Below are 26,800 nucleotides of genomic sequence, written 5' to 3' on the forward strand. Positions count from 1 at the left end.
GATAGCCAAAGCACGATGCACATTGTTCTTTTCTGTTCCCTATATAAGGACCCGAGAATCAGGTTTATTAAGCCGATCCTTAAGGAAAAGCAACCATGCCATTATGAAGAGGGCTATGATCATTTACTATCCCTATCTTCACCTGGTGTTTGCTATGCAATGCTAAATTTTATACGGATGTCACTTTTGATCAGGAAACGTTACGGCTAAATCGGGCACCATGAAGTTGACCCTTGATTATCTATATTGTATATCATTGCATCGTGATTTTCTGATTCTCTATTTGTTTTGACCGGCACTTTAATGTATGCCCTGGCATGAAGAACCAATGAAATCATTTAATTTGATTGGAAGTAACCGCTATGGGGTTTTATTTGTGATTATTTTAGCTAATGAATTTTAACAGTTTAGTGTTATAATTGTAAGAATGCCTTTTTAAAAAATGATTTTGAAATAATGTTTGTAAATGAAATTGTTTGACTTTTATGATTCCTTTGTTCTGAATCGAATAAAGTTTTTTGAGACTGAGACTGAGACAATCCCGCCCAATACATTTAGATAAAAAAAAATATATATTTGATTCCTCATTTTATAAGCCAGAAGGTGGGACTATCCCACACCCAAGAACCAGTCCACGTATCTAAGATTATCAGAAAATATATATGTTTTTTTACTCTATCTAAAAAAAAGATGTATATTGAAGATCGTACCTTTTATGTTCTCTATACGTCCAATAATTCAAAGAATTAAGTGTATTACACTTAAACCTCCATATCCTGTTAATAAATATAGTATCCCATGTTAGAAAACAAGGTTTTCAGCAAAAATAATTGTGCCTTAGACATCACCAATGATTATAAAGGACACCATCCATTTCAAACAGCAAATGCCCTGGCCTCACTCGGATTTGTACATATGAGGCAACAGTTAACATGACCCCGTTCTGATTCCATGCAAGTAACTTATAGCATCGCTAGCAAGGAACTACATATCCCAGCAGTCACCAGAACACCGTTCATAAAAGGATATCCTCAATAGTAACCATTCAACTTCCTTTACGAAAAGCGTAATGTATCGGCTAAAGGGAGTGGGTGCAGATAGATGTCTCTCACCACACAAAATAACATTCATTCAAAATAAGCAAAAAACGCAGGGAGGAGCGCAAGTGCCCTAGCCCCACTCTGATTGATACATTTGACACAGCAGACAACGTAACCCCGTTTTGATTCCAAGCATGTTGCTTGCAGCATTACCGACAAGAAGCTACACATCCCAGCAGTTACCAGAAAGTAGTTCATTAAGCGATGTCCTCAATAGTAACCATTTGAATTTCTTTAACGTAAGTGATGTGTGTCAGCTCGGTAGTTAATTAGGCGGTGTCCTCAATAGTAACCATTTCAATTTTTTCTAAACGGAAGTGCTGTGTGTCAGCTCAGGGGAGTGAATGCAGATAGGTGTCTCTTTCCACAGAAGATCACATATTTTCGAAGTAAACAAAGACGCAGGAAGGAGCGGAAGGGTATTTTTAAAAAACGCTCCATCCTTACTCCAGCTCAGAGTACATATTGCCGCCAAGGTGCCCGAGTCGGTACTACTGGTGTTAAATTCTGATACCATCTGCCCCTGTTTCCCGATCTAAAACGCCTTACCTCGGTCGTATTTCCAACGATCCGTTACTGTTTCTATCCATGCGGGAGTGTGTTCTGCCATTACTACAAATACACGGAGCCCCCCCCCCCCTCCCCCCCCTCCCCCCTCAATAGATTCGGGCAGCCAATTATTGCTGCTCCGCTATCACTTGTAGAACCCAAATTCACCTTCGATGACTTGTAGAATGCGACGGGAGGTCCGACCAGACCCACTATCTAAGTGGAGCAGCAGATTCACACTTCTGCCATTTTGGCTTAGGCAACAACCCACAGAGCCTGTATTAATCTGAGATCACTTTGCCCCATAAGCTCCATTGGCATAGTAACATTCTGCTGGAGTCTTATTTTCATAGAGATCCTGCACATGTTAAGGGTACACACCAGATAACCGAGTTCTAGTTTTAGAGAAGCATGTCTCAATGTGATGCCAATATAAATTTGGTCAAGGCTCTTCAAATCTTCATCAATACTTTGCAACAATTTTGTTTTTTTGCTTTGTCTGTTTTTTAGTTTCGGATAGTCTGCAAAGTCACTACCCCTTTTATGTGAGTATTGTAGCACTCTAAATAAAACCCTGAAGCATTGTTTAATGCAACATTAGTACATTGTAATGCATTCCAAATTAGAGCAGCACAACTATTCAGTCGTGAGTTTGCTGATGTACAATGGTCTGTTTAGTCCTGCAGCACTTCTATTCTTAAGTAGTCTTAATCCACACCATACCTCCTATTCCTGCAGATGCTATGGCACAGTAGAAGCACAATGTTGCTTGTCCATGGCTCTCTTGAGGGCAGTTTCTGCTATTGTACATTCGATGAGTCCTCCCACACACTGAAGTGCTTTACAAAAATATGTAAGTTGGTTGCAATGTCAAGTATGTAAATTCCTCTTTCTGAAGGACCATCTCTAAAAAATGGTGCTTCACTCCTCAAAGTCGTCGTTATTAGGAATGAACAGCAACCATACAACGGTTTAAAAATATCTAGTTTTATACCTAGCCTATACTACAGCAATTTTGTCATGCTAATGGACTTTAAATTACAGGTGCTACTAAACCCAATGTAATGGTGCTTAATTCATTGCGCCCCCCCCCCTCAACCGAGAGGATGAAAGCTCATATCAGCTTAACTCCGCTTTTATTGTATCTTGTCATGATTTCTGCCTAATGTCTATTTACAGCTCTAGAAATGTTTTACAGACCGCTTAACACTACAGACTACTATTTTCTGTCAGAGCAATTAGCTTGGTGCTGAGGCTGTGCTGACCACATGCTTACTCCTAATTAGCGTGTAAATTGGCACCCAAAGCCTGTTTTTCATAACTATGAGATGATGTACTATATTGGGCCACCAGGCAAATTGATGTCTAAGGTTTTCTTCCCCGCTGCTGATGTTTGGCTCATTCCAAAGTGATTTTTCTATTGCATCACACACATGCCCGTTTGCCAACATAGTTTACTAAGATAGTTATTTTTTTTTTTAATTGTCTTTATTGAATTTTGAATATAAAACAATAGGAAATGCATTCAACAATGCACAATATTAGTTGGTCATGCCAATAATAGTATTCTCACACAGCATTAAATACATAGCAAGTAGTTACATACTACCAGAACATTGCAGAAGTGGATTCTATACATGCGGGAGACAGTGTGGAGTACTGGTGTACATAAACTGGGTGAGTGGGAAGCGAAAAACAGAAGGTGGGAGTTAGCAGTTAGGTGTCCGCTCTTTGCTCCAGAGCACTAAGATACATACGGAAGGGCGCGTAAGCATCTTTAAGGTGTGATGCGAGTGATTGTAGGTTGGCGTAGTCTTCTCATATGCTCTCACACCTGCTCATGTTTTCTAGAGGTGGGTGACCTAGCACTTCCCCATCTCAGATCGATCTCCCTCTTTCCTATTGCCAGTGCCGTGGAGAGAAGGCGGAGATATGCACTAGGTACATTTTGCTACATCCCAATAGTGCAGTTACAGGGTCTGGGGTCATCACAGTGTTAATTCATTTAGTATGATGGTTAAACAATATCCCTCATTTTGTAAGATGTATTTTCTAAACGAGAAACATCTATTACAACGCATGCATTACAACATAGTGTCTTTACAATGCAGTGCCTTTATAACGCAGTCAGTACCACAACTGCGACGTTACCACGAGTTCTATTACAGCGTAAGTCATTACAACACTTGCTTTAGGGAATGCAGTGTTGGACTAGTGTTGGATTTTAAGTCCAACACCTTCTCTACTGATACACCGACTGGAGTTGGAATAGTAATTTAAACTATTGAAAAGTCCAGCGCTTCCCCAAAGCAAGTCGTTGTAAAGGAACTCGTGGTAACGACACAGTTGTGGTTTTGACTGCACTGTTAAGCCACGTGTGGGTTTGGCATGCGTGGTAACAGATGCTATTTTTCTAAACATCTGCTCCCAGTAAGGAATGAGGTTATAGATGACTTTCTCATGGGGCAGACACTTTTTTGCTGTCCTAAGTCTTCGACTTAGGACATGTAACTTTGGAGGTGGGCATTTATCACACAATAATTCTGTGTAGAGCTTTAATTAATGCAATATCAACGACAGATCATTCATCGAAATAATACAGCGCATTAATCCTGTTGAATGTGTTATTTTTAGAACCAATTAATGAACATCTTTTATGTTTTGGAATGAATGTTTAGATTGTGGGAAACGGCAGTGAACAACAGCTTCAAAAGGAGCTTGAAGATGTTCTGATGGATACACCAACAGAAGACCATGAAAGCCATAAGCGATCTTTGGAACAGTCACTTGGTGATGGGGACCATGCAACCTCTGACTCCTTTGATGAAGCCTCTTCAGCATCTTCCTCCATTAACCCAGCTTTAACATTAGGTCTGCAGAAACAAGGTATGGGCCTTGTAGTGATGCCATCGCAAGAAGGTAAGCAGAGACTTTGCAATATAGCCTTTCTATGAAAAAAGCATTGTGGTTTTGTAATCTATTGGCATTATTTATTATGAAATTAAAAATTTAGGGAAATAGTCATCTACGAATTATGCCTACAACTGCTTAAAAATATCATCCAGTTGCAGACACAAGAACAATTTATGTATGGCCTGGCTAAATTTCAGAAGACCTGCATCATTGGAGGTCTGTTCCTTTCTAGCTAATGGGTAGACATTGATTCTTCTATTTATCGTCCCATATGCAGTGCCCATTCGCATGTAAACTCTTGAAAAGATTTGTCTTTGACCATTCAAAGCAGTCATCAAAATAAACAGTCTCATTTATGACTATCAGACCAGCTTCCTAATGGTTGCCACAAGGAGTACTATTAGATTGCTACTTGACTCATCAAGACCACCATTGATTCATATTAATTTGCTTCACTTATTTCTTCGTACTTCCTCAGCCTTTGATTTTGTTAATCACCCTAGTGCTACAGAGACTCAGACATACAAGTGCATTTCATTATGCTGGACTGGATTCCCTCCTTCCTATCCAACAGATAAACTGATCATATCACTTCCCTTTTCCCCTCACCAGCTTTCCTCTCTCCAAATCTGGAGTCCTTCAAGGTTTCACCATTGTCCCTCCCATTTTTGCACTATACCATAGTCCTCCAACTGCTCCCGTCCCCTCCTTTAACCTGAAGTGCTGGCATTGCACCAATGACACCCAAATGCTACAAAACCTGATGACTCTCTCAATTCCTGTGTCATAAGCCAGTGAAACCAAGCTGTTGAGTTTTCATGTAAACTACATTTCAAGTTACATACTTCAGAACCTGAGATACTAGAATGTGGGAATGGTGCATCTATTACCCATCCACTATCTTGCGAAAAGAACTTTGCACATCCCCAAACCCTTCCAGCTAGGTAAACAGTTTGAGAATGATTATGAACTCAAAAACCCACTCTTGCAGAACAATATAGTATACTAAAGATCTACCCTATTTTAAGCTGAAGTAGGAGGGAGTTTAACACCGTTTTAGCCAGGAATGTTTGTGGCGGTACAGATATGTTAGCACCCTGGGATTAATGATGTTTTCCTAAGTGACATTCAGAATTTAAGTTCACAATTGAAAATCCTCTAAGAAGGAGATAAAATGTTTTCATCGTATGATAGTGCAGCAGGACAAACTGATTGAAGACCATGAAATAAGAATCGGCGGGCTTGAAAATGATTGTTCATTACCCACTCATTGCCTACAGATTGGAGAGATGCAACACTTTTGTTGAAATATTGACAACTTGAGAACTAGATCTCAATATAACAGCTTTTGATGTGCATCCTGTAAGAAATGGAAGACTTAAACAGATTTTCACAAAACTTCAAACCTTCCCTTCAGATGGAGGATATTGACTTGGTGATTGAAAGGGCAGAATCTGTCTAGCACACAGACCTCAAAACCTACAAGTTGACCGACCTCTCACCCAAATGACAAGGTCATACTTCACTCTGATCTCTATATAGAGAGAACACAAGCCCCACCTTAAGGGGGCTACATGTCTCCTGAGTCCGCTTACAGTTTCGTTGTTCCCTAAATTGCACTTTTACTTATTAATCAGTTTTATATGATGAAATAAAGGCAGTTGCAACAATTTATATCCATAGCAGCTGTGTGTGATGATTATTCTCAATTCTTGTGGTGGGCTTGGGGGAGAACGGTTTCTAACTGGCAAATATTTTCATGTGAGACAATATTCTATATTGTCCCGCATTATTCTGTTCTGCATTAAGGAACACTGCTTGATACTTTAGTGAGATCATCTACTATCACTAACCCTGGGTGTGATGATGAGGTTGCTAATGTTGAAGATGATGTTCATGATTTTATATGGGAAGGAGAACCAATATGGTTTGAAATAGTTTGGTCTGTGGGAAAATTAAGTGGAGAAAGTATATTAGCCTTCAGGAATACTCGGACTTCACTTTTGCAGGTATGAAAATGTTTGGTTTTCTACTTTTGTAGCATCTTGATACCGGATGCATTTAATCAGTAATCCTTGAACAAATAAAGGTTTACCACATTGTTTTGTTATTATTTGAATAATCTGAAAGAGACACGTTAGTGATAGATTCCTTACCTTAGAATTACCCCCAGGCATCAGACTGTATCCGGAAAGTTTTCATCAGCAGTACCCCTGCGCGTCGGAAGGTGGTGTCGTGCGGCTCTGCGTCTGTCGTAGGCGTCGTGATCGCCGGGATGACGTCGCGGCAGCTACTTAGACGCCGCCCTCGCTCGCTATTGTCAGTTCTTTCTTTTTCCGCGCCAGCAAGCGCTGATTCGGAGAGAGCATTACCCCCAGTCAATTTTTGACTGAGTTTTTGGGACTTTTGTCTCTGTCTTTTTTGAGTCTTTCGACTCCTGGTGCTGTAGGGATGCCCGGTTTTAAACCTTGCAAAGTTTGTCCCCGCATGATGTCGGTGACGGACCCGCGCCGCGAGTGTCTCTACTGCCTGGGGCGCGACCATGACCCCACGTCATGCCCCGAATGCTGGGCCATGCCTCCGAAAACTTTGCGGGAGCGGTCCCGATAGTTGCTTGAGGCCCGGCAGTCTGCTCCGTGCCGTTCAAGGTCCTGGTCCCGTGGGAGGTCGAGGGACCGGTCGCGGAGCCGCCATCACCGTTCGACAAAGTCTTCGCACACGGGGTCAGGTAAGACTAAGAACGAGAAGTCGAAGAAGCGCAGTCGCTCTTCGCCTAGCCTGTCGTGTGACGTGGCTGAGGGTGTTGCTGCCCCCGCGGCTCTGGCGGAGCCTACGCAGCTGCCGAAGGCCTACCCACCTTTCCCGGTGGGTCGGCAGGACGGGTATATGAAAGTAAGCCCAGCTGCAGGACTTCCTGTCAGCCTCTTTGGCCCGTTGGGCCCCGTTGGTTCGACTGGGGGTCCTCGCCCTTCTTCGTCGTCGGCTCCGGCCCTGATGTCATCGACTGCTCCAGATCACCGTCGACGTCTGTTGACCTGGTACGACCTCAGTTGATGTCTACGGCACAGCCGCTGGCCGGCCTTCTGGCCGATGTCGTCCCCGGCTTCCACCCCGACATGGAGACGGTGCCGGACCGGTGTCGATCGACGCCCATTCCAATGCCGATGGGGGAATTTCTATCCCTTTCTCCATCGTCCTGCTTTTCTGCCTGCCCAGCAGGTTACGGAGGACGCAGGTGGACTGGATTTTTCTCCAGAACCTGGCGCACTGTCTCCTTCTACTGTGGCTACGGAGGAGGGTGGTACTTATTCAGTGGTGAGCTCCCTACAGTGGCCGTCAGGACTAACCTCCTGACAGAAGTGCTTCGGCCGCCGGCTTCCTCTGCGGAGCGGATGCTGGCCTTCAATGACACACTTTCAGACGTTCTTTTAGGCACCTGGTCCAGGCCCATTACAGTGGTTCCTGTGGATAGGAACGTGGCCCGACACCATCTCCCGGCCCCGGGCGACCCCATTTTCCTCTCCCCACACCCTACCCAAGAGCTTAGTTGTCCAAGCATCTGCATCCCCGAGCGCATTACCTTCCGTACCTCCGGACAGGGAATCCAAGAAACTTGAGCAGTTTGGGAAGAAGATTTTCTCTCCACCAGTTCAGGGTTGCGGTCTGTGAACACCGCATGCCTCTTGGGCCGTTATTCCCACTCTGTTTGGGATACGGTGGCGCAGGTGCTGCCTCAGTGTCTGGAGGAGGCCTGGACGGTGTCCTCCCAAGCTATTGCTGAGGGAGAGATGCAGCCAAGTTCACGATTCATTGTGGTCTAGACAACGCCGACTCTCTGGGCAGAGCGATTTCCACGACCGTGGCGTTACGCCGTCACGCCTTGCTGAGGACAACTGGCTTTTCCGGGGATTTGCAGAACACTCTGATGTACCTGCTGTTTGATGGCACTCGCCTTTTTGGGGACAAGGCAGATAGTGCGTTGAAGCGCTTTAAGGACTCTTGGGCTACGGCCAAGACCCTGGGCCTTTCAGCCACGCGCACTCCTTCGGCTTCTGCTTTTTGCTCCTTTCATGGCCAAGAAAGAGGTGCCCAAACACGTTCATTTAAGAGCCACAGGTCTGTGCAGCAACAGTCTCAGCGCAGCAGTGGAGGTGGGACCTGCGAGGTGGGTCACGGGGCCAGCGGGTGGGTCAGTCCACCACCACCACCTCTGTCACCACTGCCTCCAAACCTTCCTAGTCCAGTGTTTCAGGCCCATCAAATGCCGATGGGCGGCAGGATTCGCCATCACCTCCCCCACTGGCGTACCATCCCTTCGGACAAGTGGGTTTTACAGATAGTCCGAAGGGGCTACTCCCTCCCCTTCGAGTCTACCCCACCAGCCATGCTACCTCAATTCCACCGCATGTCGGGAGATCACTTGGCACTTCTCCAGCAGGAAGTTGTGACCCTCTTGGCCAAGGGGGCCATCGAGCGCGATCCAGCGCGATCCGACGCCAGAAGTGGATCGTGGTTGTTATTCCCACTACTTCCTGGTTCCAAAGAAGGACAAGGGCTTACGTCCGATCTTAGACCTTCAGAACGTCAGTCGCTCCCTCCGGAAGGAGAAGTTCAAGATGCTCACACTTGCTCAAGTCTTGTCTGCCCTAAACCCGCAAGACTGTATGGTGGCGTTGGACTTGCAGGACTCTTACTTTCCTATCCTCATCCTGCACAGCCGCGTTACCTGCTGTTCTCGGTAGGCAACAAGCACTTTCAGTTCACTGTGCTCCCTTTTGGCCTTACCAGCGCCCCTCGGGTGTTCACGAAAGTGATGGCGGTGGTCGCAGCTCATCTGCACAGATCAGGGTATTCAGTCTTCCCCCATCTCGATGACTGGTTGTTGAAGGCGGGCTCGCCCCAGGCCGTCGTCTCCCACCTCCAGACTACGGCCGACTTCCTGCATTTGCTGGGGTTCTCCATCAACGTGCTGAGGTCACACCTGATTCCCTCTCAGAAGCTCCTCTTCATTGGAGCGGTTCTGGGCACGGTGCGGTTTCGGGTTTATCCCCCCCAGACAGCGACTCCGGGACATTCAGGCTATTATTCCGATCTTTCGGCCCTTGTCCTGGGTTTCGGTCAGGATGACCTTGAGGCTGCTGGGCCTCATGACCTCCTGCATCCTGCTGACCAATCATGCCAGATTGCATATGCGGGCTCTGCAGTGGGACCTGAAATTCCAGTGGACGCAGCATCAGGGGAACTTGTCAGAGTACGTCCAGATCTGGCACTGCACGACAATTGCAGTGGTGGCTCACGGACCAGCATTGGGTCATTGGCAGATCACTCTCCCTTCCCCAACCGGAGCACACAGTGGTGACGGATGCGTCCTTCCTGGGATGGGGCGGCCACATGGGAGAGGCGGAGGTCAGAGGCCACTGGTCTCCGGCGAAGTCCAGGCTCCATATCCACTTTCTGGAGCTCCGGGTGATCCTACTTGCACTGAATGCATTCCTTCCCTCTGTCAAGGGGAGAGTAGCGCAGGTGTTCACGGACATCACCACCGCCATGTGGTACTGCAACAAGCAAGGCAGGGTTGGGTCGTGGACCCTTTGTCAGGAGGCTCTGCGTCTCTGGACATGGCTGGAACATAAAGGCATTTCCTTGGTGGTTCAACACTTGGCAGGTTCTTTGGACGCCAGGGCGGACGAACTCACCCGCAGGTTCATGATGGATCACGAATGGCATCTTCACTCGGAGGTGGCGCAAGGTCTCTTTCGACAGTGGGGAGAGCCTTGGTTAGATCTATTCGCCACAGAAGACAACGCGCATTGTCAGCAGTTCTGCGCGTTGGAATTTCCAAGGCGGCACTCGCTCGGCGACGCTTTTCGTCATGAGTAGAGTTGCGGTCTATTGTATGCCTTTCCGCCTATACCACTTCTACCCAGAGTGCTGAAGAAGATCAGGCGGGAACAGGCCTCAAGTCATTCTTGTGGCCCCGGACTGGGCTCGAAGAGTTTGGTACCCCGAACCACTCAGTATGAGCGTGGATCCCCCGATCCGACTGCCTCTTCGGGAGGATTTTGTCGCAGCAGGGGAGGGTCCTCCACCTGAACCTGACCAGCCTCCACCTTCTTGCGTGGAGATTGAGCGGCGACAGTTTTTTTTCGTTTGATATCACAGACTTCAGGAGGAAAGTCATTCTGGCAGCCAGGCTTCCCTCCACTAAATCGGTATACCCCTGCAGGTGGAACAAATTTGTGGCATGGTGCACAGCAAAGGCTGTGGATCCCCTTTCTGCCACTCTTTCAAAAGTCCTTTTTTTTCCTTCTTTCTTTGGCGCGGCAGGGCTCTGCTCTGGGCACTATTAAGAGCTACCTTTTTGTAGTTTCAGCCTTTCTCAGGCTCCCTGATCAGCCCTCTCTTTTCAAGTCCCCTGTTGTAAATGGATTTCTCAAAGGCATTACTCACCTTTTTACTTTTACTCACACAGGGGGGTCTAATGGAATTTTGTAACACGTAAAGGACGGGGCTGATTTTACCTATCCTATATTGCTTCCAAATCAATATAACTCACACTAGATATAGGATAGTAAACTGTGAAAGAGAGATCTGTGTGTGTGTATATAGGTGGGCATTACCTATTAATGGACGTAAACCCTCACCCACCCTAGGGTGACATGCTTCATCATTGGTTTCCTCCAAGCACATTGGGACCACAAGGTACCCAGTGTGGGCTTCAATTTCCCCTTTGGGAAGGACCAGGAGTGTTTTACCTATCATGTGAGTGTTTCTATACCTCTATGGTGTGAATAAGGGGTAGAGTGCAAAAAAGGATAAGAAAATGTGTGGATCTAAAAACGGCCGAGCTGTACATGAGATTGATCTCCCGCTGGGTCGTCTTGTGTATAAAAGCCTGTTATTCTCTATCTAAAAAGGAACCTCTGGTGGGGCTGCGCACCCATTCCACCAGGGCGACAGCAGCTACTACTGCATTGGGACGTGGTGTCCCCGTGCAAGACATCTGTCAGGCAGCCACGTGGACCTCGCTGCAAACTTTTACTAAGCATTATTACAAATCCGGAGAGACTGCTTCTTTGGCCGTTCTGTTCTCCGTGACTTCCTGGTGTGATCTTGGTTCGCAGACCCACCACGGGGTTGGTATTGCTGGGGTATCTATTCTAAGGTAAGGAATCTATCACTAACGTGTCTCTTCCCGATGCACAAGTTACTTGCCTTCGGTAACTATATATCTGTGAGAGACATTAGTTAGTGATAGATTCCTTACTGCCCCACCCATCCTCCCCGTTCTGTGAACTGATTTCTAGGGTTAAGGTCATCCCTTTCAGGGCCCTAATTTCAATGCACGAGTGGTCAGTATCTTGATGGCTCTGCGTTCCTGGACTGGAAAGTCGTGTACAGAACTGACGTCAGTGCGCAAGGGCGGTGTCTAAGTAGCTGCCGCGACGTCATCCCGGCGATCACAACGCCTACGACGGACGCCGAGCCGCACGACCCCACCTTCCAACGCGCAGGGCTACTGCTGACACAAACTTTCCGGATCCAGTTTGACGCCTGGGGGTAATTCTAAGGTAAGGAATCTATCACTAACTAATGTCTCTCACAGATATATTGTTACCGAAGGTAAATAACTTGTGCATATAAACCAATGTTCTAGAATAAAGCATATAGCGAGAAAATGATAAAAGCTGAGAGTGGTCTTTCACTGTTGGTTTATTGGATTGATGTTGCCTGAAAACAATGTGGGGGATATGATGAGGGCTATGTTAAAATTGGCAAGAATCCCAATGCTTTGAGTAAAGCAGCCAGTTTTGCCATTAGGCCTGCAAAGTAATTTCTTTTTTTGGATGTAAACTTGGACGTGGTGGCAAAGGCAGACTGAGGATGTTTAGTTCAAGATGGTAACTAATGTAATTTAGGATGCACTTCTCAACGGTGATTTCACCCATGCTATTTCTAAAATATTGTGTTTAACTTTTTGTGGTGGAACGAGAAACTAAAAACTACGTGAAAGTTTACAATACATACAAAGATATAATTTCACTGCAGCCCAATTACGACCTGAAATCCATTATTTGTTGGATTTACTAATCTAGGCAATAAAGCCATCTTGGGTCCCTCTGCACCAGCTGTCTCCCATTGGCCCCACGTAGGCAATAGAGATCTATTTATTTTATTCATTTTTATTTATAAAACTTACATATGGTGAGCATGACCTGTGAGGGCATCGAAGCGCTTTACAAGAGTAGGAAGTAAGAGACAAGAGCAACAGTCACATATACGAGAGAGGTGCAAACGGAGAATAATTAGATGATAAACGAGACCTACATGGGAAGTCCGCAATCTAGTAGTCATGATCAACAAATGAAAATAATCACGAATCAGATCAAGAGACCAAAGGAGTGATCTTAGGGCAAAAACTTGTTAATCTGAAGTATTTTCACTTCTTTATGAAGGAGGTGTTAGTCTTAATCAGGTGATTTCCAGAGGCAGAGAGTTCCAAATTTTCGGGGTGAAACCCGAGAAGGCCCTGTTGCACGTTTTCTTGTTGTGGAAGATCTGAGGATTCAGCAGCATAGAGCTGGTACTTCATGATGATCTGCATCCGCCCGATAGTTCTAGCTTTTGAGACAAATACCTAGGCTGAGTCATGCACACAGTTTTTAGATGTATCCCTGCCTCAAGGGGAGCAAGTTGACGGATTTCAGATCCGGGGAGATGGGCTTGTTCCCTTTTAGGTCGAGCAGCGCGCATGTGCTGCTCTATGGGAGGCTTCTTGTGAGCACTCTAAACTTATCCGTGTGGGTCTGACTCCTCCCACACATAGGATTGGCTTTTGCCTGTGTCTTTTACTAATGAAAGCACGCAAATGGCTAAAGAAGGGTGCATGTCCCACCTTCTATTTTTTTTTAATGTTCACTCCCACAGCATTTTGCTCTCTGGAGCGAGCAGCAGCGTGGCAGCTGCATTCCTCATGGGTCAGGTTACACAACGCGCCGTGCTTTTGCTAGTTTTACAAGCAGGACTGACAAAACGTGGATTTAAAAGTCTGAAATGTTTTGGCTTCTCATACCCAACATGGGGAAACTTAGGATTGACCCTCTCGGCGATTATTCATTTTCCGCCCAGCTCATTTTCACTTTCTTTGTGCAGATCGATAAAGTGCTTATTGAATTCAAGTTTGAAGCGCGGCAGCCGTGTTGATGAAAGAAAGGCGCACAGCCCCCAAACTTCATCTTTCAGCATAGTGGCTGCACCTTTCTTTTATCAGCGTGGCACCCGCTTGTTGTTTTAGGAAGATAAGAGGTAAGAGTAATGGGTGTGCTGGGTCACTTTATACGAGTGGTTAATCTCAATGGAAGCTTTACGGGGAATTTTTTTATTAATTCACAATAAACTTTGTGGGAATGTGCTCACGCGCTGCTTTATGAGTTGCTTTATTTTCTGTTTTATCCCTCCCACCCCCCCCCCCCCGTTAGTATATGGAAACAATAGCCATGCTGCTGTACCCGGTCTTTATCGATCTCTCGCCAAACACACGCAGCTTCTCCTGGCTTTCTCTGTGTTGGCTAATGGCACAAATTGTGTGAGCGCTTGTTTATTTCCCCCTCACCCGTCAACATTATGACGTCTGCTTTTATCTTGACCGATATAGTCACTGCCTGAATCGGCCAGTTTAGATTTATACTGCAAGCGTGTTGGTACTGATAGTGCCAAAAATACACACATCGGTGTTGATCTCCCTCTCTTGAAAAGACACAGCAGTCTTGGTGCTTGGCGTGAAGATAGTGCAGTCCTGCCCTGCTTACGGTAACGGCGCATCAGCTGCGGGCATATGTTTTTTTTCAGTTTTTGCCTTCTCTTTAGTCATCTCATTTATTAACTCAGTCTTACCCCTCAACAAACCCCCTTAAAAAAAAATTATTGTTGCAATTGAACTGTGCCGTGTCTGATTATAAGATGTGCACTTTTATTGTTTACACGGTAGGCAAATAAATCCCTCTCCTTTGGTCTCACCATACTTGTGATCATTATGCACTTCTAACAGTGAAACAAAACCCTTGATAAAACCCTTCTCCATCTCGCTCACTTGCCATAAATAACCTTTTAAGAATGCCACACTTGTATGTTGATCTCAGTGCTGCATGTAGTAGACATTACTATGTGCATCCCTCGTACTCCACACGTGTGTCTCATAGTGTGATGGCTGTCCAGCAATGCCCGCCCCCAATCCCGGAAATGTTTTCATTTACAAAGTTGTGCTTCATCATATTCAAAAAGTTGTACATACATCACCAACATCTACACTTTTCGACAATATTCATAGCTTGATTTCTGTCCATGTTTTCTATTTTTTAATGTTAACCACACTTTTATGCCTTCCCCTTAAAAACATAATTTCTCTGTAAAAGCAGGTTGTTTGTTAGGCATGCACTGCAGTTGCTGAATTTGTGCCTGAGAAATGTAGTATTTTTGTCCACCACCCACCTCCTCTCCCCCGCCGCTCTCCGACCAATCGCCAAATATAACTTTGAGTACGTTCAGTTAATGTTTTTTATTTTGTCTTCCTTGAAAAGTACCATCCAAGGCTTAACAATAAAGAAAGAGGAGACAGAAAACATTCCCTGTGTGGGAGGAGTTGCGCTTCAGTGATTAAGTTGTTCCATGTAAACATGGAAACCAGAGTTGTAATCCCAGATTCCCACTCAAACATTGAGTGATCCTGGGCAAGTTACTTTATCCGCTTTTGCTCATTAGCCTTCTCCACATCTCCAGTTATTTGATGTACCAAAATATTTAAATTAATTTACAAACATCCTGAGTTACAATAGCATGCTAAAACCATTTCCTACGGATGGGTGGAACAGTCTACCAGTGGGTACAAAACACCGTCGTACTGTGGTTTCAAAGGTGTTTTCTGCTGTCTTGACTTGCTTTATTTGCCGAATACCACATACCTTGTTATTAGCTTTAGGGCCATGCTTTTCTAACCACTTTACCTCTTTTTAGGTGAAGCCTGTGCCGTCTGCTTTGTGAAGGACTTCTTGGGTTAATTCTAAAAGCCTCCTTGGGAATGCATTCTTCCCATTACTAACAGTTGGCTTAATGTTTTGTAATTCACAGTTTCTTGCTCTCTGTTTGCTGGCTTTATTTATTTTAGGCTGTCCAGCATATAGCGTCTTTGTCCCACCCATGGCGCATAGCCTGTTTATAATGTGCTGCATAACTAAACACTTATAAGGTCCCAAAGGCGAGACCTATTGGCTATGCCAATGCTTGTTGTTCCAGTGGTGAGTCTGGCAGCAGAGTTGAGAGAGGCCCTTAGAGGGTCCAGATTGTATCTAGGAAAGCCACAGAGTGTAGCACTTACATAATTCAGCATGGGCAAGGTGAGAGCTTGGACTGCATATTTAAAGTCATACTGGGGGTGGAAGGGTTTTAGTTTCCTTCAAATGCTCATCTGATAATTTGCTCCGTTGGTGGCAGTACTGATGTGATTCTGCATGTTTAGGGATTTGACTTGGGTAAATCTCAAAGATCTCGCAGAGTCTATAATTTGAGAAGAGCAGTTGAAGGCTGTTAGATGCTTCATCCATAGGTCGATCTTGTGATTGTGGTTAGGTGGGGTAATCGGGAGGAATTCAGTTTTGGCAGCATTGAGTTTGAGATGGTTGCAAGTAAGCCAGTTGTTGATATTATCAAAAGAAAATAAAGCATCTGACCATAGAATGATTATTCATGGTGTTAACATTAACTTAAAGTTTAATACTTGTGTTTTTTCTGTTGTATTGCAGTTGAAGATGAGTCTAGTCCATTCACCCCAATGGCTGATGAAGACAGTGTGGTTTTTAGTAAGCTTACCTACTTGGGATGTGCTTCCGTAAATGCACCTCGAAGTGAATTAGAAGCTCTAAGGATGATGTCAATACTACGAAGTCAGTGTGAAACCTCTTTAGACGTCACACTTTCGGTGCCTAATGTATCTGAAGGAACTGTGAGGTAAGTAGCTGACTTGAATCTGATATCTGTTGCTCGTAGTTGTTTAATATCAAAGTTTATGACCTGACCGTTGGTGTTACTATTTTTGTGTAGACAAAAGTTTAACTTTTCAAAGTTTACTTGTCATTCCTACATTTATTGTACTGTACAAGTTTACATTGCATGTCTGACATTTTGTTCCCCATTTTAAGATGGGCCTCCTCTGTAAATCCCCTATAGTATTTTTTTTTTCTTCGTTCTACACAACCTCTTTTGCCAAAGCAAGCATACCCTCCTGTTCTTTTTGTAAGAGCTATGCAACAATGTGTTTTTTAATGTATGAAGTACAGATTGTTTTTCTAATCAATCACAAGCACTTAGTTAATAATCCCATAGTCCATTAAATCTTAATTATTAAAATTAATTAATTTGTAGGTCTATAACATATTTTTGTATACGTGTGTAACTGTGTATATGTATGTATGTATGTATATAATCTGTAACCTAATGGTGGTCACAAGTAAGTAGTTATAATTAGAAGAAGTTTTTTTTGACTTGCCTAGATCTTTGGTACCGGTTAACGAATCTTCACTAAATGTTCCCAAAAAAAGTGTGGTGGTGATTCTTGTTGTGCATGGAAAGGTTTGGGATGATCCATTAAGAGGGAGGTCGGGAAGAAAAGGGGGCAAAGAAAAAATAAAATGGGTTTCACCCATGTTTATTTCCAAACAGATTTTAGACTTTATTACAGCCCAAACCGCTAGACGAAATTGCACGGAATTTGACAGAAATGTAGCTCTTGGTCCAGAAAAAACCCTTTTTGTTATTTGGTGTAAGTCCGTTCAGTAGTTTTCGAGATATTAACTGAAATCTAAATTTGTATATCTAGGGATGTGGATCATCCTTAAATTTGCAAATTCATGCGCCAATTACAATGCCGTAATTGGCTGGACGCAACCTGAGAGGAAAGTTGCAGCCGCCATTTTGTTCATTTTTTTTACTTTTTTTATCCTGTGAGGATCTTCGGACCCAGACCCCAATAAAAAAAAAAAATACATCCCCTTACAGATTCACACACCCACTTAAACCACACACATACCCACACATACCCACTTACAGACCCACACAGCTTTCACACACCCACTTGATGATATCACTGCGACATTAGCAGTGAAATTATTGATGAGAAAACTGTGCATGCCAGGGACGCGAGTTATAGTTACCTATATAATTACGTTTATAATTATTTTAATAATTTGATCATCCGTAAGTAGAGGTTACCCGATGCCTATGTGGGAAATTAAATGAATGAAATGAAAATTAAACTTATAAAGCGCATGGCTACCTGGAGGCCTCCCAGCGCTAGGCATGACCAGTACTCAGTAACACAGACATTAGGGGAACAGGAAAGTTTTCAGTTGTTTTCGAAAGGTATGGTGGCTTGGTTCCCTGCAGAGGAGTAGTGGAAGTGCATTCCAGAGTTTTGCAGCGTTGAGGGAGCAGCGTCGGCCACCGCTTCAGACCTCTTCATCATTGGGGTTTCAATTAAGTGAAGTTCATCCGAGCGAAGTTTCCTCCTCGCTTTGTAGGGGTGGATCATGGCCGAAATTAAAGGTGAGCCTTTCACTTGCAAGGAATTATGGACGATGCAGAGGGCTTTAAAGCTAATTCTTTCCCTCACTGGCAGCCAGGGGAGGGAGGAGAGAGCCGGTTTCGCTGAGAGGTGCTTGGACATACCCAACAGTAGTCTCGCCGCGCAGTTTTGGAAGGTTTGTAGTTTATTGATTACTGCAATCGGGGCCCCTAGATAAAGTGCATTTCCGTAGTCTATCCTTGAATTTCAGACATTGGACTAGGATTTTTTTGGCTTGAGTGGGGGGAGAAGGGAAACACCTTTCTGGCCGTTCTAAGCAGGCCGAAGCATGTCGCAACCATCTTCCTGGCTTACGCCTTGAATGTCAGGTTCTGGTCGAGCCAGATACCTAGACTCTTTATTTCGGGCTTGGGGACTGGGCCCATGCATGCTGGCCACATGGTCCCAAGAGTCGCATATAGGGGGTTGCCCATGATCATAATCTCCGTCTTCCCCATTGAGCTTCAGGTGGGACGCCCCCATCAACTTAGTGACTTCGGACAGGCAGGTATTCAGGACCTCCGGATGTTGTCACTTGGTTCAGAGCTACAACCAGTTGGATGTCATCTGCATAGGTAACCATGTGGATCCCAAAGGGGGCCATATAAACATTAAAAAGGGTTGGGCTTAACGATGAGCCCTGAGGAACGCCACACAACAAAGGCATGGGTTTGGAGCTCACACTTCCTTCAAAGATCTGGAGGGAGCGTCCTTCCAGAAAGGAATGCAGCCATTTTAGTGCGGTTGAAACTACTCCTATGTTCCTGAGACGGTGAATCAGAACGAGATGATTCACCATATCGAAGTCTGCACTCAGGTCAAGGAGTATGATGGCTGCTGACCTTCCTGCTTTCCTCCACCACCACCACCAGCAGGGCAGTTTCCGTGCTTTGGCGGGGGTGGAATCCTGTCTGGGAGGGGTGAAGCAAGCTAGAGAACTCCAGAAAGTTCGACAGAGTGTGGTTCATATATTTTTCGGCAATTTTAGCAATTCCCGGGAGATAGGGCGGTAGTTCCGCAGGATCCAGATGTGGCTTCTTCAGGAGTGTTTTTACCATTGTCCCCTTCCAGTTGGGGGGGGGGGGGACTACTCCTGTAGCAAGTGAGGCATTAATTACGTCTGTGACAGCAGGGGCAACTATGGATGCTACTCTACCCAGAACGTTCATAGGTGCGCGGTCACTAGGTGAGCCACTTTTAACTGAGGAAATCCGTGTCCGGAGCGTATTCTGTGGAAGAGGGGAAATAGACTCCAGCAGATGTCTCGGAAGGGGGCGGCACGTGTACATGGTGCTCGTTTGCAGGGGCGTGTTCGTCAGCAATTGGGGGCAGCAATTTCAGAATATTTTGAATTTTTGAGGCGTAGAACTCTGCCTGTTTATTGCAGCATTGGCCTGAAGGATCAGGGATAGTGTGAGGGACAGGGTTTTTAAGGTGCTTATTAATGATACGGAATGTCTCTTTGGGGGAGTTAGCGGCTTGCAGGATTTTTCCTCGTAGAAAGAAGCCTGCGCCTTTTTAATTTCGACCCTATACTTCCCACTGGCTTTCCTGTATTCAAGCTTTTTACTGGGTGAGAAGTCTTTCCTCCAGGCTCTCTCTTGTACTTTGCAACAATGTTTTAAGGAGCGTAATTCCGAGTAATACCAGGGGGATTTATGGGGACCATTCTTTTTCTTCATTAAGGTCTTGGGGAGGACCAGATTCAATGAGTCTTCTATCCAGCAGCAGATGTCGTTGTTGGCTGTAGCTGGACTAGGATCAGGCTTTGGTCTGGTTCTTTCCAGTTCTTGGGCCCATTTGCCCAAGGGAAGTTTGGACCAGGGCCGATTCAGGGTACGTAGGGGTTGGGCATATGGAGTGGAGGCCTGAGGGCACCAGGAAATGGGGCTAAGAAAGTGGTTGGACTAGGGAATGGGGATAGGGTCATTTCCTTTAAGGTTCTCCAGGTTGGAAAACACAGGGTCGGGCAGTGTCCATGAACATGTGTGGCAAGAAAGACTTTTTGAGATAACTGAAGACCCGCAAAGTCACTTGCTAATTCTTGTGCAGAAACGGAGCCTGGGTCGTCGAAATGTAGGTTAAAATCCCCAAGGAGGGCGAAATTCGTGGCCGTGCTGGCTAGGTTAATGGCTGTTTCTATCAAAGCTTTACAGAATGTGCCTGCCGCTCCTTGGGGCCGATAGATCAAGATGCCTGTGAGTGAGAGGAGAGAAGTGAATTTTATTGAGAAATGTACTCTCGCAGTCGGGTAGTGGGTTCCCTAGTAAGCGACAGATGAGGTGGTCTTTGTATAGGATCGCGATTCCCCCGCCCTTGCCTGTAGTTCTATCTACTCTTTGTATCAGGTACCCCTGAGGGAGTGTTTGCACAATGTCAGGCTCTGAGCTCGTGTTGACAGATATGAATTGGGAACAAGTATTCTTGAATCTATTTTATAATAATCGTTTTGATCTGCATTCATAGACTTTTACATGCCTCTAATAATACTAGTGCATTTCATAACATTCACAGTTTTAGGTTAGTTTGCCTGTTTCATTTTTACCTTTCTCCACTATGATCCCAACCTAAAGACTAGAAAAGGCTGGAAGAAAATAAATGCATGATGTATAACAATATGCGTATCGAATTCTAAAGGGTTTGTTCATTTTTTTTTCTTCAGACTTTTAGATCCGCAAACGCACACAGAAATTGCAAGATATCCAATCTACAAGATTCTTTTCTGTGTTAGAGGTCATGATGGGACACCAGAGAGCGACTGTTTTGCTTTTACTGAAAGCCATTACAATGCTGAACTTTTCAGAATTCATGTCTTCCGATGTGAGATCCAAGAAGCAGTAAGTGAAAGATGCTAATGAAGTAACTAACCAGAATTGTTTAGAAAAAAGAAAAAAAAAAAAGTAAAACTTTTGTTTCTTCACTGAAGTAATTTCTAAATCTATTAGAAAGAGAATGGCTAAATGGTTCTGTTGCAGTCTTTGTGGGCGTAGGGGTCCTCTGCCCGAACACCTCATCCCCTTTGCCCCTGGTGTCCAACTTCAAAAACCATGCGTAGTTGGCAGGTTTCCTTGGGTGACCACTAATCATTGGCTCAAACACCCCAGTTATCCACATCACAAGAATGATAGTAAATAAAAGCAAACGTTTTGACATTTCCATGCTCCTTTCTAGACCTTTTCCTGGACCGGTGCCAGATCTTTCTCTAAAACAGCACAATTGTTCCACCAATTTGCAATACCTTTAGCAACCCTGTAAGTCCCTAGTACTACACCACCGCCACCACCTTGCCAGCACAGATGTATTTCCAACCCCTTAGGAGGTGAGAGCCCCCCCTCCCAGAGGTTAGGAGCCGTGCCTGCTCTGCTAGGTGTTTTACACCTCCTCCAGACTGTAAGTCTAGCAGTCAGCATACCAAGACCGGAGGCTTCAAAGCCATGCGGTCTTTGATATGCGACCAGACTTGGAGATGCCACCCCCTGCCCCGGAGGCTGATTTGACACTAAGACAGGTGGGGAATTAGTATGCGAAATAGGCGTGGAGCACAGCCAGGACAGTCGCACCCTTAAGGTGAGCTGCCTGATATCCCACACTCAAGAAAAATTCTGTTGTCTTGGTGATGGTAGAATTTTAAAAAATAGGACCGGGTTATGCCTTCTTCCAACAGGAAGTGGTCATATAGGGGGGTGTTGTGACCCCAAGGGTAGGTTGCCAATTGGCTACTGCTCTCTACTCCCCTTTGTTCTCTGTATTTAGGGGACTACCTGAATCCACACCTTCAGATTCCACTGTCTGAAAAGAGGAAGAGGACACTGAAGAGCCGACCCTGCAAGAACTGAAGACTGCGTTGGAATTTTGGCACCAAACCCTGCCTGCCACTCAGACTCGACAATTCCAAAGACTTGACTCATCCTGCTGCTGTGCATCCTCCCCAAGTCCCGGAGGGCTGTCAGCACTATGCCCAGCAGACAGCATCTCCCTTGGAATAGAAGAGCTACTCGCCTGCGGGCACCGACCACAAATGTCAGTTTAAAGGAGCTGCTGTCCACCGAGCAGTAATCGCCCAGAAGAAGGTCCGCGCAGTTGAGGTCAGATCATCTTCTTGCAAAGCCTGAGATGCCAGGATCCCAAAGAGCTCTGCTGCACCAATACCTGGGGTACTGGACCCTTTGTTGTGTGCAGATTTAGATTTTTTATATAGGTTTCCCGATTTATGCCCTTATATAGGTACAATTCACATTGTCCTTATTTGAACATAGAAATCCGGCCCTTATTTAGACATTGTCCGTACAAACCAAATACAGGCATGGCCACCTACATCCGTTCAACCACGTCACAACAAATTCTTGGAAAACCAGACACTTAAGCCTTTCGGAATTTCCCTCAGCTTGAATATTGATTTCTCCAAGAACTCAAAGTATGCATGAACATCTATTCCTTAGGGGTTCATTCACGACGTTCCTCTGCCCGACTTTTACGTCAATACTGGCATTCCTAGACACCTTCAAGGTATAAATATACCAGCACTTGCCCTGGCAAATTGTGGTTCCCGGAGGATTCGATCCAACCCAGGCTACGCGGTTTGCCACGGCAAGTTCGGAAGGAGATTGAGTTCCAGCCTGATGCACTGACCTGACGCTGCCATCCTCATCGCAGAGAATCCAGCTCCAATGCTCTCTGACTGCCCTTGTGGGGGGGTTAGACTATCGAGTCCAGACAAGAGATTATAACGTCTCTCATTCATGGAGCTGACTAGAACTTACAGAAACTTTTGGCAACTCATGGCTAAACTAAAATATAGCTAGTTATACTTTAGAAATAGCACCTACTTCAAACCTCGTACTGCACTTAGGTTAGGTACAATGGGGTAGAACAATTTAGAAGCATCAGATGAGTATCATATTTTAGCAGTTATTTATGTATGTATTTTGATTAATATGTCATAGCTACAAACCATGCTATTGCAGTATTATCTTCTTACTGCTAACCTCGTACATATTGTACTTCGCAGTCTGTCTTGCGATTGTAGCAATTCATATCTCTTGCATGAGAAATAGACTGCTCAATAAACCCTTTTATTGTAACACCCGTCTCCCTATTTCTGTGCAACTGTGTAGAAATGCAGCATGCACGATTGACTGAGTGAAACTGTTATCTATTGTTTCCACGATTCTGAGACTGTTACGATTCTAAAGGGAAACAAAGTTGTCATGTTTATGCGGTTGCCAGAGACTAATCCCTCCTTGTATATTCGAGAAGTTTCTAGTGACCTCTGAGTTAGCTGGCACACACACGAGTAATTAAGTTTAATTTACTCGATAGAGACATACTGACCGTAGTCCTATGTCAAATCTATAGTGTGTTATTCCAATGAGCAGAGCCTATCGGGGATATAGGAACTACACTACATGGCGCCCAACGGTTTGGTAAGGCGCTAATTTAACGCTAGATACTGAAGTAACTGAGTCGTGCTTTTCTCAGAGACCCTCAACTCATAATATTCCATAAGACGTCTGGAGTGGGTAGGGATAATATCCGCCGTACCTGAGTAGGACGAAAGTCTTGTGTATTAGATGTTTGGTTTTGTTCAACGTTGTAAGGATACAGTGTTCCAAAATATTGTGCACCGTATATTTGTTCCTTTTGAAACTTGCTCTGCATTTTTCATTTCAACATGTCCGAAAACGGCACAAACACCGATGCTGGTGAGGCTGTAGCCGACCAAGTGGCAGCAGCTTTTAATCGTACAGGTTTTCAAGAAACCCACGAGGATGCTATAAACATTCATCCAAATTTAAGGAGAGCCATCACTCTAAAACTAATGAAACATGGTCTAACACCAAGAGGTGGTAGAGCAGTTTTCGTGATAAAGGCACATGAATCTCACCAGACAGGTATTCTACTCCTGGATAGTATTCCCAGAATCAAATCCAGTAACACACTTGTTTCACTTCTACAAAGAAGATGAACCACCTGAGGAATATATTCCTTTCGAGGATATTGAAATTTCACTCCCATTCCAGGAGCATGAGCTCTGGTTTAAAGGCGCCCTAAAACATTACAATCAGATTACTAGGCTTGGTCCACTAGGTAGACCAGGAGCAACATGGCCGATTTTAGCCGGCTACACACATCATCCTGACATTGAAGAAATGTCAGATGTGGATCTACTCGCTCAACTAAAGGAGCTAATCAAAATTTATAGACAATTGGTTCAATATGTCATACGGACTTTCACAGTCCAACCACCATTAACAATTCAAAATCCAGCCCCTCATCAGGGGAATACACCAAGAATGAATCCACAGACTTTACACGCAGTTATGGGTAAAATGCCCACAAAACGTGAACTAATTCCATTCTGGATAGCTCAAAAAAATTACTCAAATCGAAGCAGTATTTCCTAATACTAGCCCTTATGAGAAACACAGAATTCTAACAATCTGTTTACCAATGGGGATCACATGACATCTGGAAGACTGCACCTCTTGGGGCACAGTCTTTGCTGCTATCTACACAAACACACATGGTCTGTAATACCAGATGTCCTGAAACAGATTCAAAACGAATACGGGGCAGAGCCTGCTCTGAATTTGGGTATGAAGTTACTTAAAAATTTCGACCAGGTCTCAACAATAATATTATCTAATATTAAAGGAGAAGCAGCATCAGTGGCGATCCGCCAGAAATTAAGGGAATTTGATGTAACGGAACAACCACAAGAACTAGCCAGAATAATTGAAAAATCCTATGAAGAATTGGGCAGAGACAGTTTGGGAGGGAAACCAGTTAAACCACAACTGTCAAAGTCCTGATACGGTCTTTACTAAAAACACTCCTACCTCTTCTAAAAAGAAGTGGGAAAATAGTTAACCGAATTCCAAAGAGAAGCGTTATCATTCCCGAGGCAGTTCTCCCCCACAGAAGGAGCCCTCTGAAAGGAGGTACAACCTCGGGAATAGGGATAATTTGAGAAAACCTGACCGATATCAAGATAATGATACACGTTCCTCTCGTACCTTTCAGATATCGTCACAGACATCCGAACGAAGAGGACGGTCCGAAAACAAGGAAGAACGCGTGAAGTCCAAAGACTATCAACACGTTCAGAAAAATAAAGCAAAACCTCAATTCTCCAAGAAAAAGGTAGCAGGCCTGAAGATCAGACATGCTGAGAATACTGAGAACCCAACTCTGGAATGTAGAGTGGAATGGAGAGTGGGCCCAGACCATGCTGGACAGTGCAGCAGAAGTTACAATAGCTCACCAGAACCTGAAGGGACTTCTGGAGACAGTGGACTTGAATGAAGACATACAAGTTGAGACTGTAGAAACCGGGTTAGTTCTCCCCATAGGTTATATGAAATAACACTCCGGATGGAGGGAGACCTACCAAGAAAAAGTGAAGGGACTCTTTTGGGAGCCTCTTTCAAAGGTTTATTATATACTTTTAGCAGGACAGGACTGGCCACCAGAGTTTGTCAGGGAGTGCCCACATGGCGAGGCCAGAATTATACCTGCCTTCTCCAACCATATTCCAGTTGATTTAAAATATACATTAGCCAGGAAATGGGCAGTAGCCCAAGCCCCAGCACTGTATAAAAATCATGTAGGATGGGATGAGGACTCGCCTCACCATAAAATCCAGTTAAAAAATCAACCGACTGCACAAATGCAGTACCCTGTTAAGCAAGAAGCTAAAAAACAGGTCCGGGAGATCTTAGATCAACTTGAATATCAGGGGGTGATTGAACAATCCTTTGTTTCCTGTCTCCAAACCAGACAATACGTATCGTCTAGTTTTGGATTACAGACACATACATTCCTGTTGCAAAATGCACGTAGTACAGCATTAATGAATAACATTGTGCGTAAAAAATATAAAACCACATTAGATAATTCAAAAGGTTTCTTTTGTCAAAATATTGCACCAGAAAGCAGATATTTGACAGCTTTCTCAATAATGGGGACTCAGCGTCAATTTTGTCGACTGCCCCAGGGATTCAAAAACAGCCCGGGGTTATTCTCTGCAAGAGTAACAGAGTTACTACAAACTTATGATGACGAGGCATTGTCCTATGTCGATGATATCTATCTGACAGACGATGACCTGGATAGGCACTTGAACAGGGTGAGCACCATAATATTGGGCTTCGCCTCAGAGGGTTACAAATTCAACTTTTAAAAAGTCAAGAATTGCCCACCTCAACTTTCTTTTCCTAGGATATGAACTATCAAGTGAAGGCAAAAGCGTGGCTGCGTTGCTCCAACCTATTCTAGGTTTCCTGAATTTTGAAAGAACTTACATTTTAAACTACGCAGAAAGGGTTAAACCTCTCTACGAATTAATCAAACCTGATTTTTAAAATCACACATTGGACGCAAACACACACATTTTGCGTTCACTACAGACAGACCTGTTAGCAGCAAAATACTTGCAAACACGCGTAAACATCCGCAACTTAGTGATCCGAATAATTCCAGGTCGATGCGGGTTCACCTAGTTAAAAATTACCCATTGCATACAAATCCCACTTGTATACACAAGCAGCAATGAAATTCACTTCTACAGAAAAAATTCTGACCGCAGTTCAAACTGCTCTAGCAAAAGAAAGAGCCCTAGCACAGG

The 26,800-nt window shown here is 44.6% G+C and overlaps 1 protein-coding gene across 2 annotated transcripts in view; it reads left to right on the top strand.

Annotated features, from left to right (window-relative positions):
* Positions 1 to 26,800, top strand: part of RABGAP1 (RAB GTPase activating protein 1) — a 1,076,978-nt gene that overhangs the window by 87,379 nt on the left and 962,799 nt on the right. For both annotated transcript variants that reach the window (XM_085612417.1, XM_085612408.1), the window contains exons 4-6: positions 4,328 to 4,568; positions 16,358 to 16,562; positions 20,837 to 21,011. In XM_085612417.1, the coding sequence (XP_085468543.1) occupies positions 4,328 to 4,568; positions 16,358 to 16,562; positions 20,837 to 21,011 (621 nt within the window). The remainder of the gene's footprint in view (positions 1 to 4,327; positions 4,569 to 16,357; positions 16,563 to 20,836; positions 21,012 to 26,800) is intronic.

This window comes from Triturus cristatus, chromosome 1_2 (genome assembly GCF_964204655.1).
Source record: "Triturus cristatus chromosome 1_2, aTriCri1.1, whole genome shotgun sequence".
NCBI lineage: Eukaryota > Metazoa > Chordata > Amphibia > Caudata > Salamandridae > Triturus > Triturus cristatus.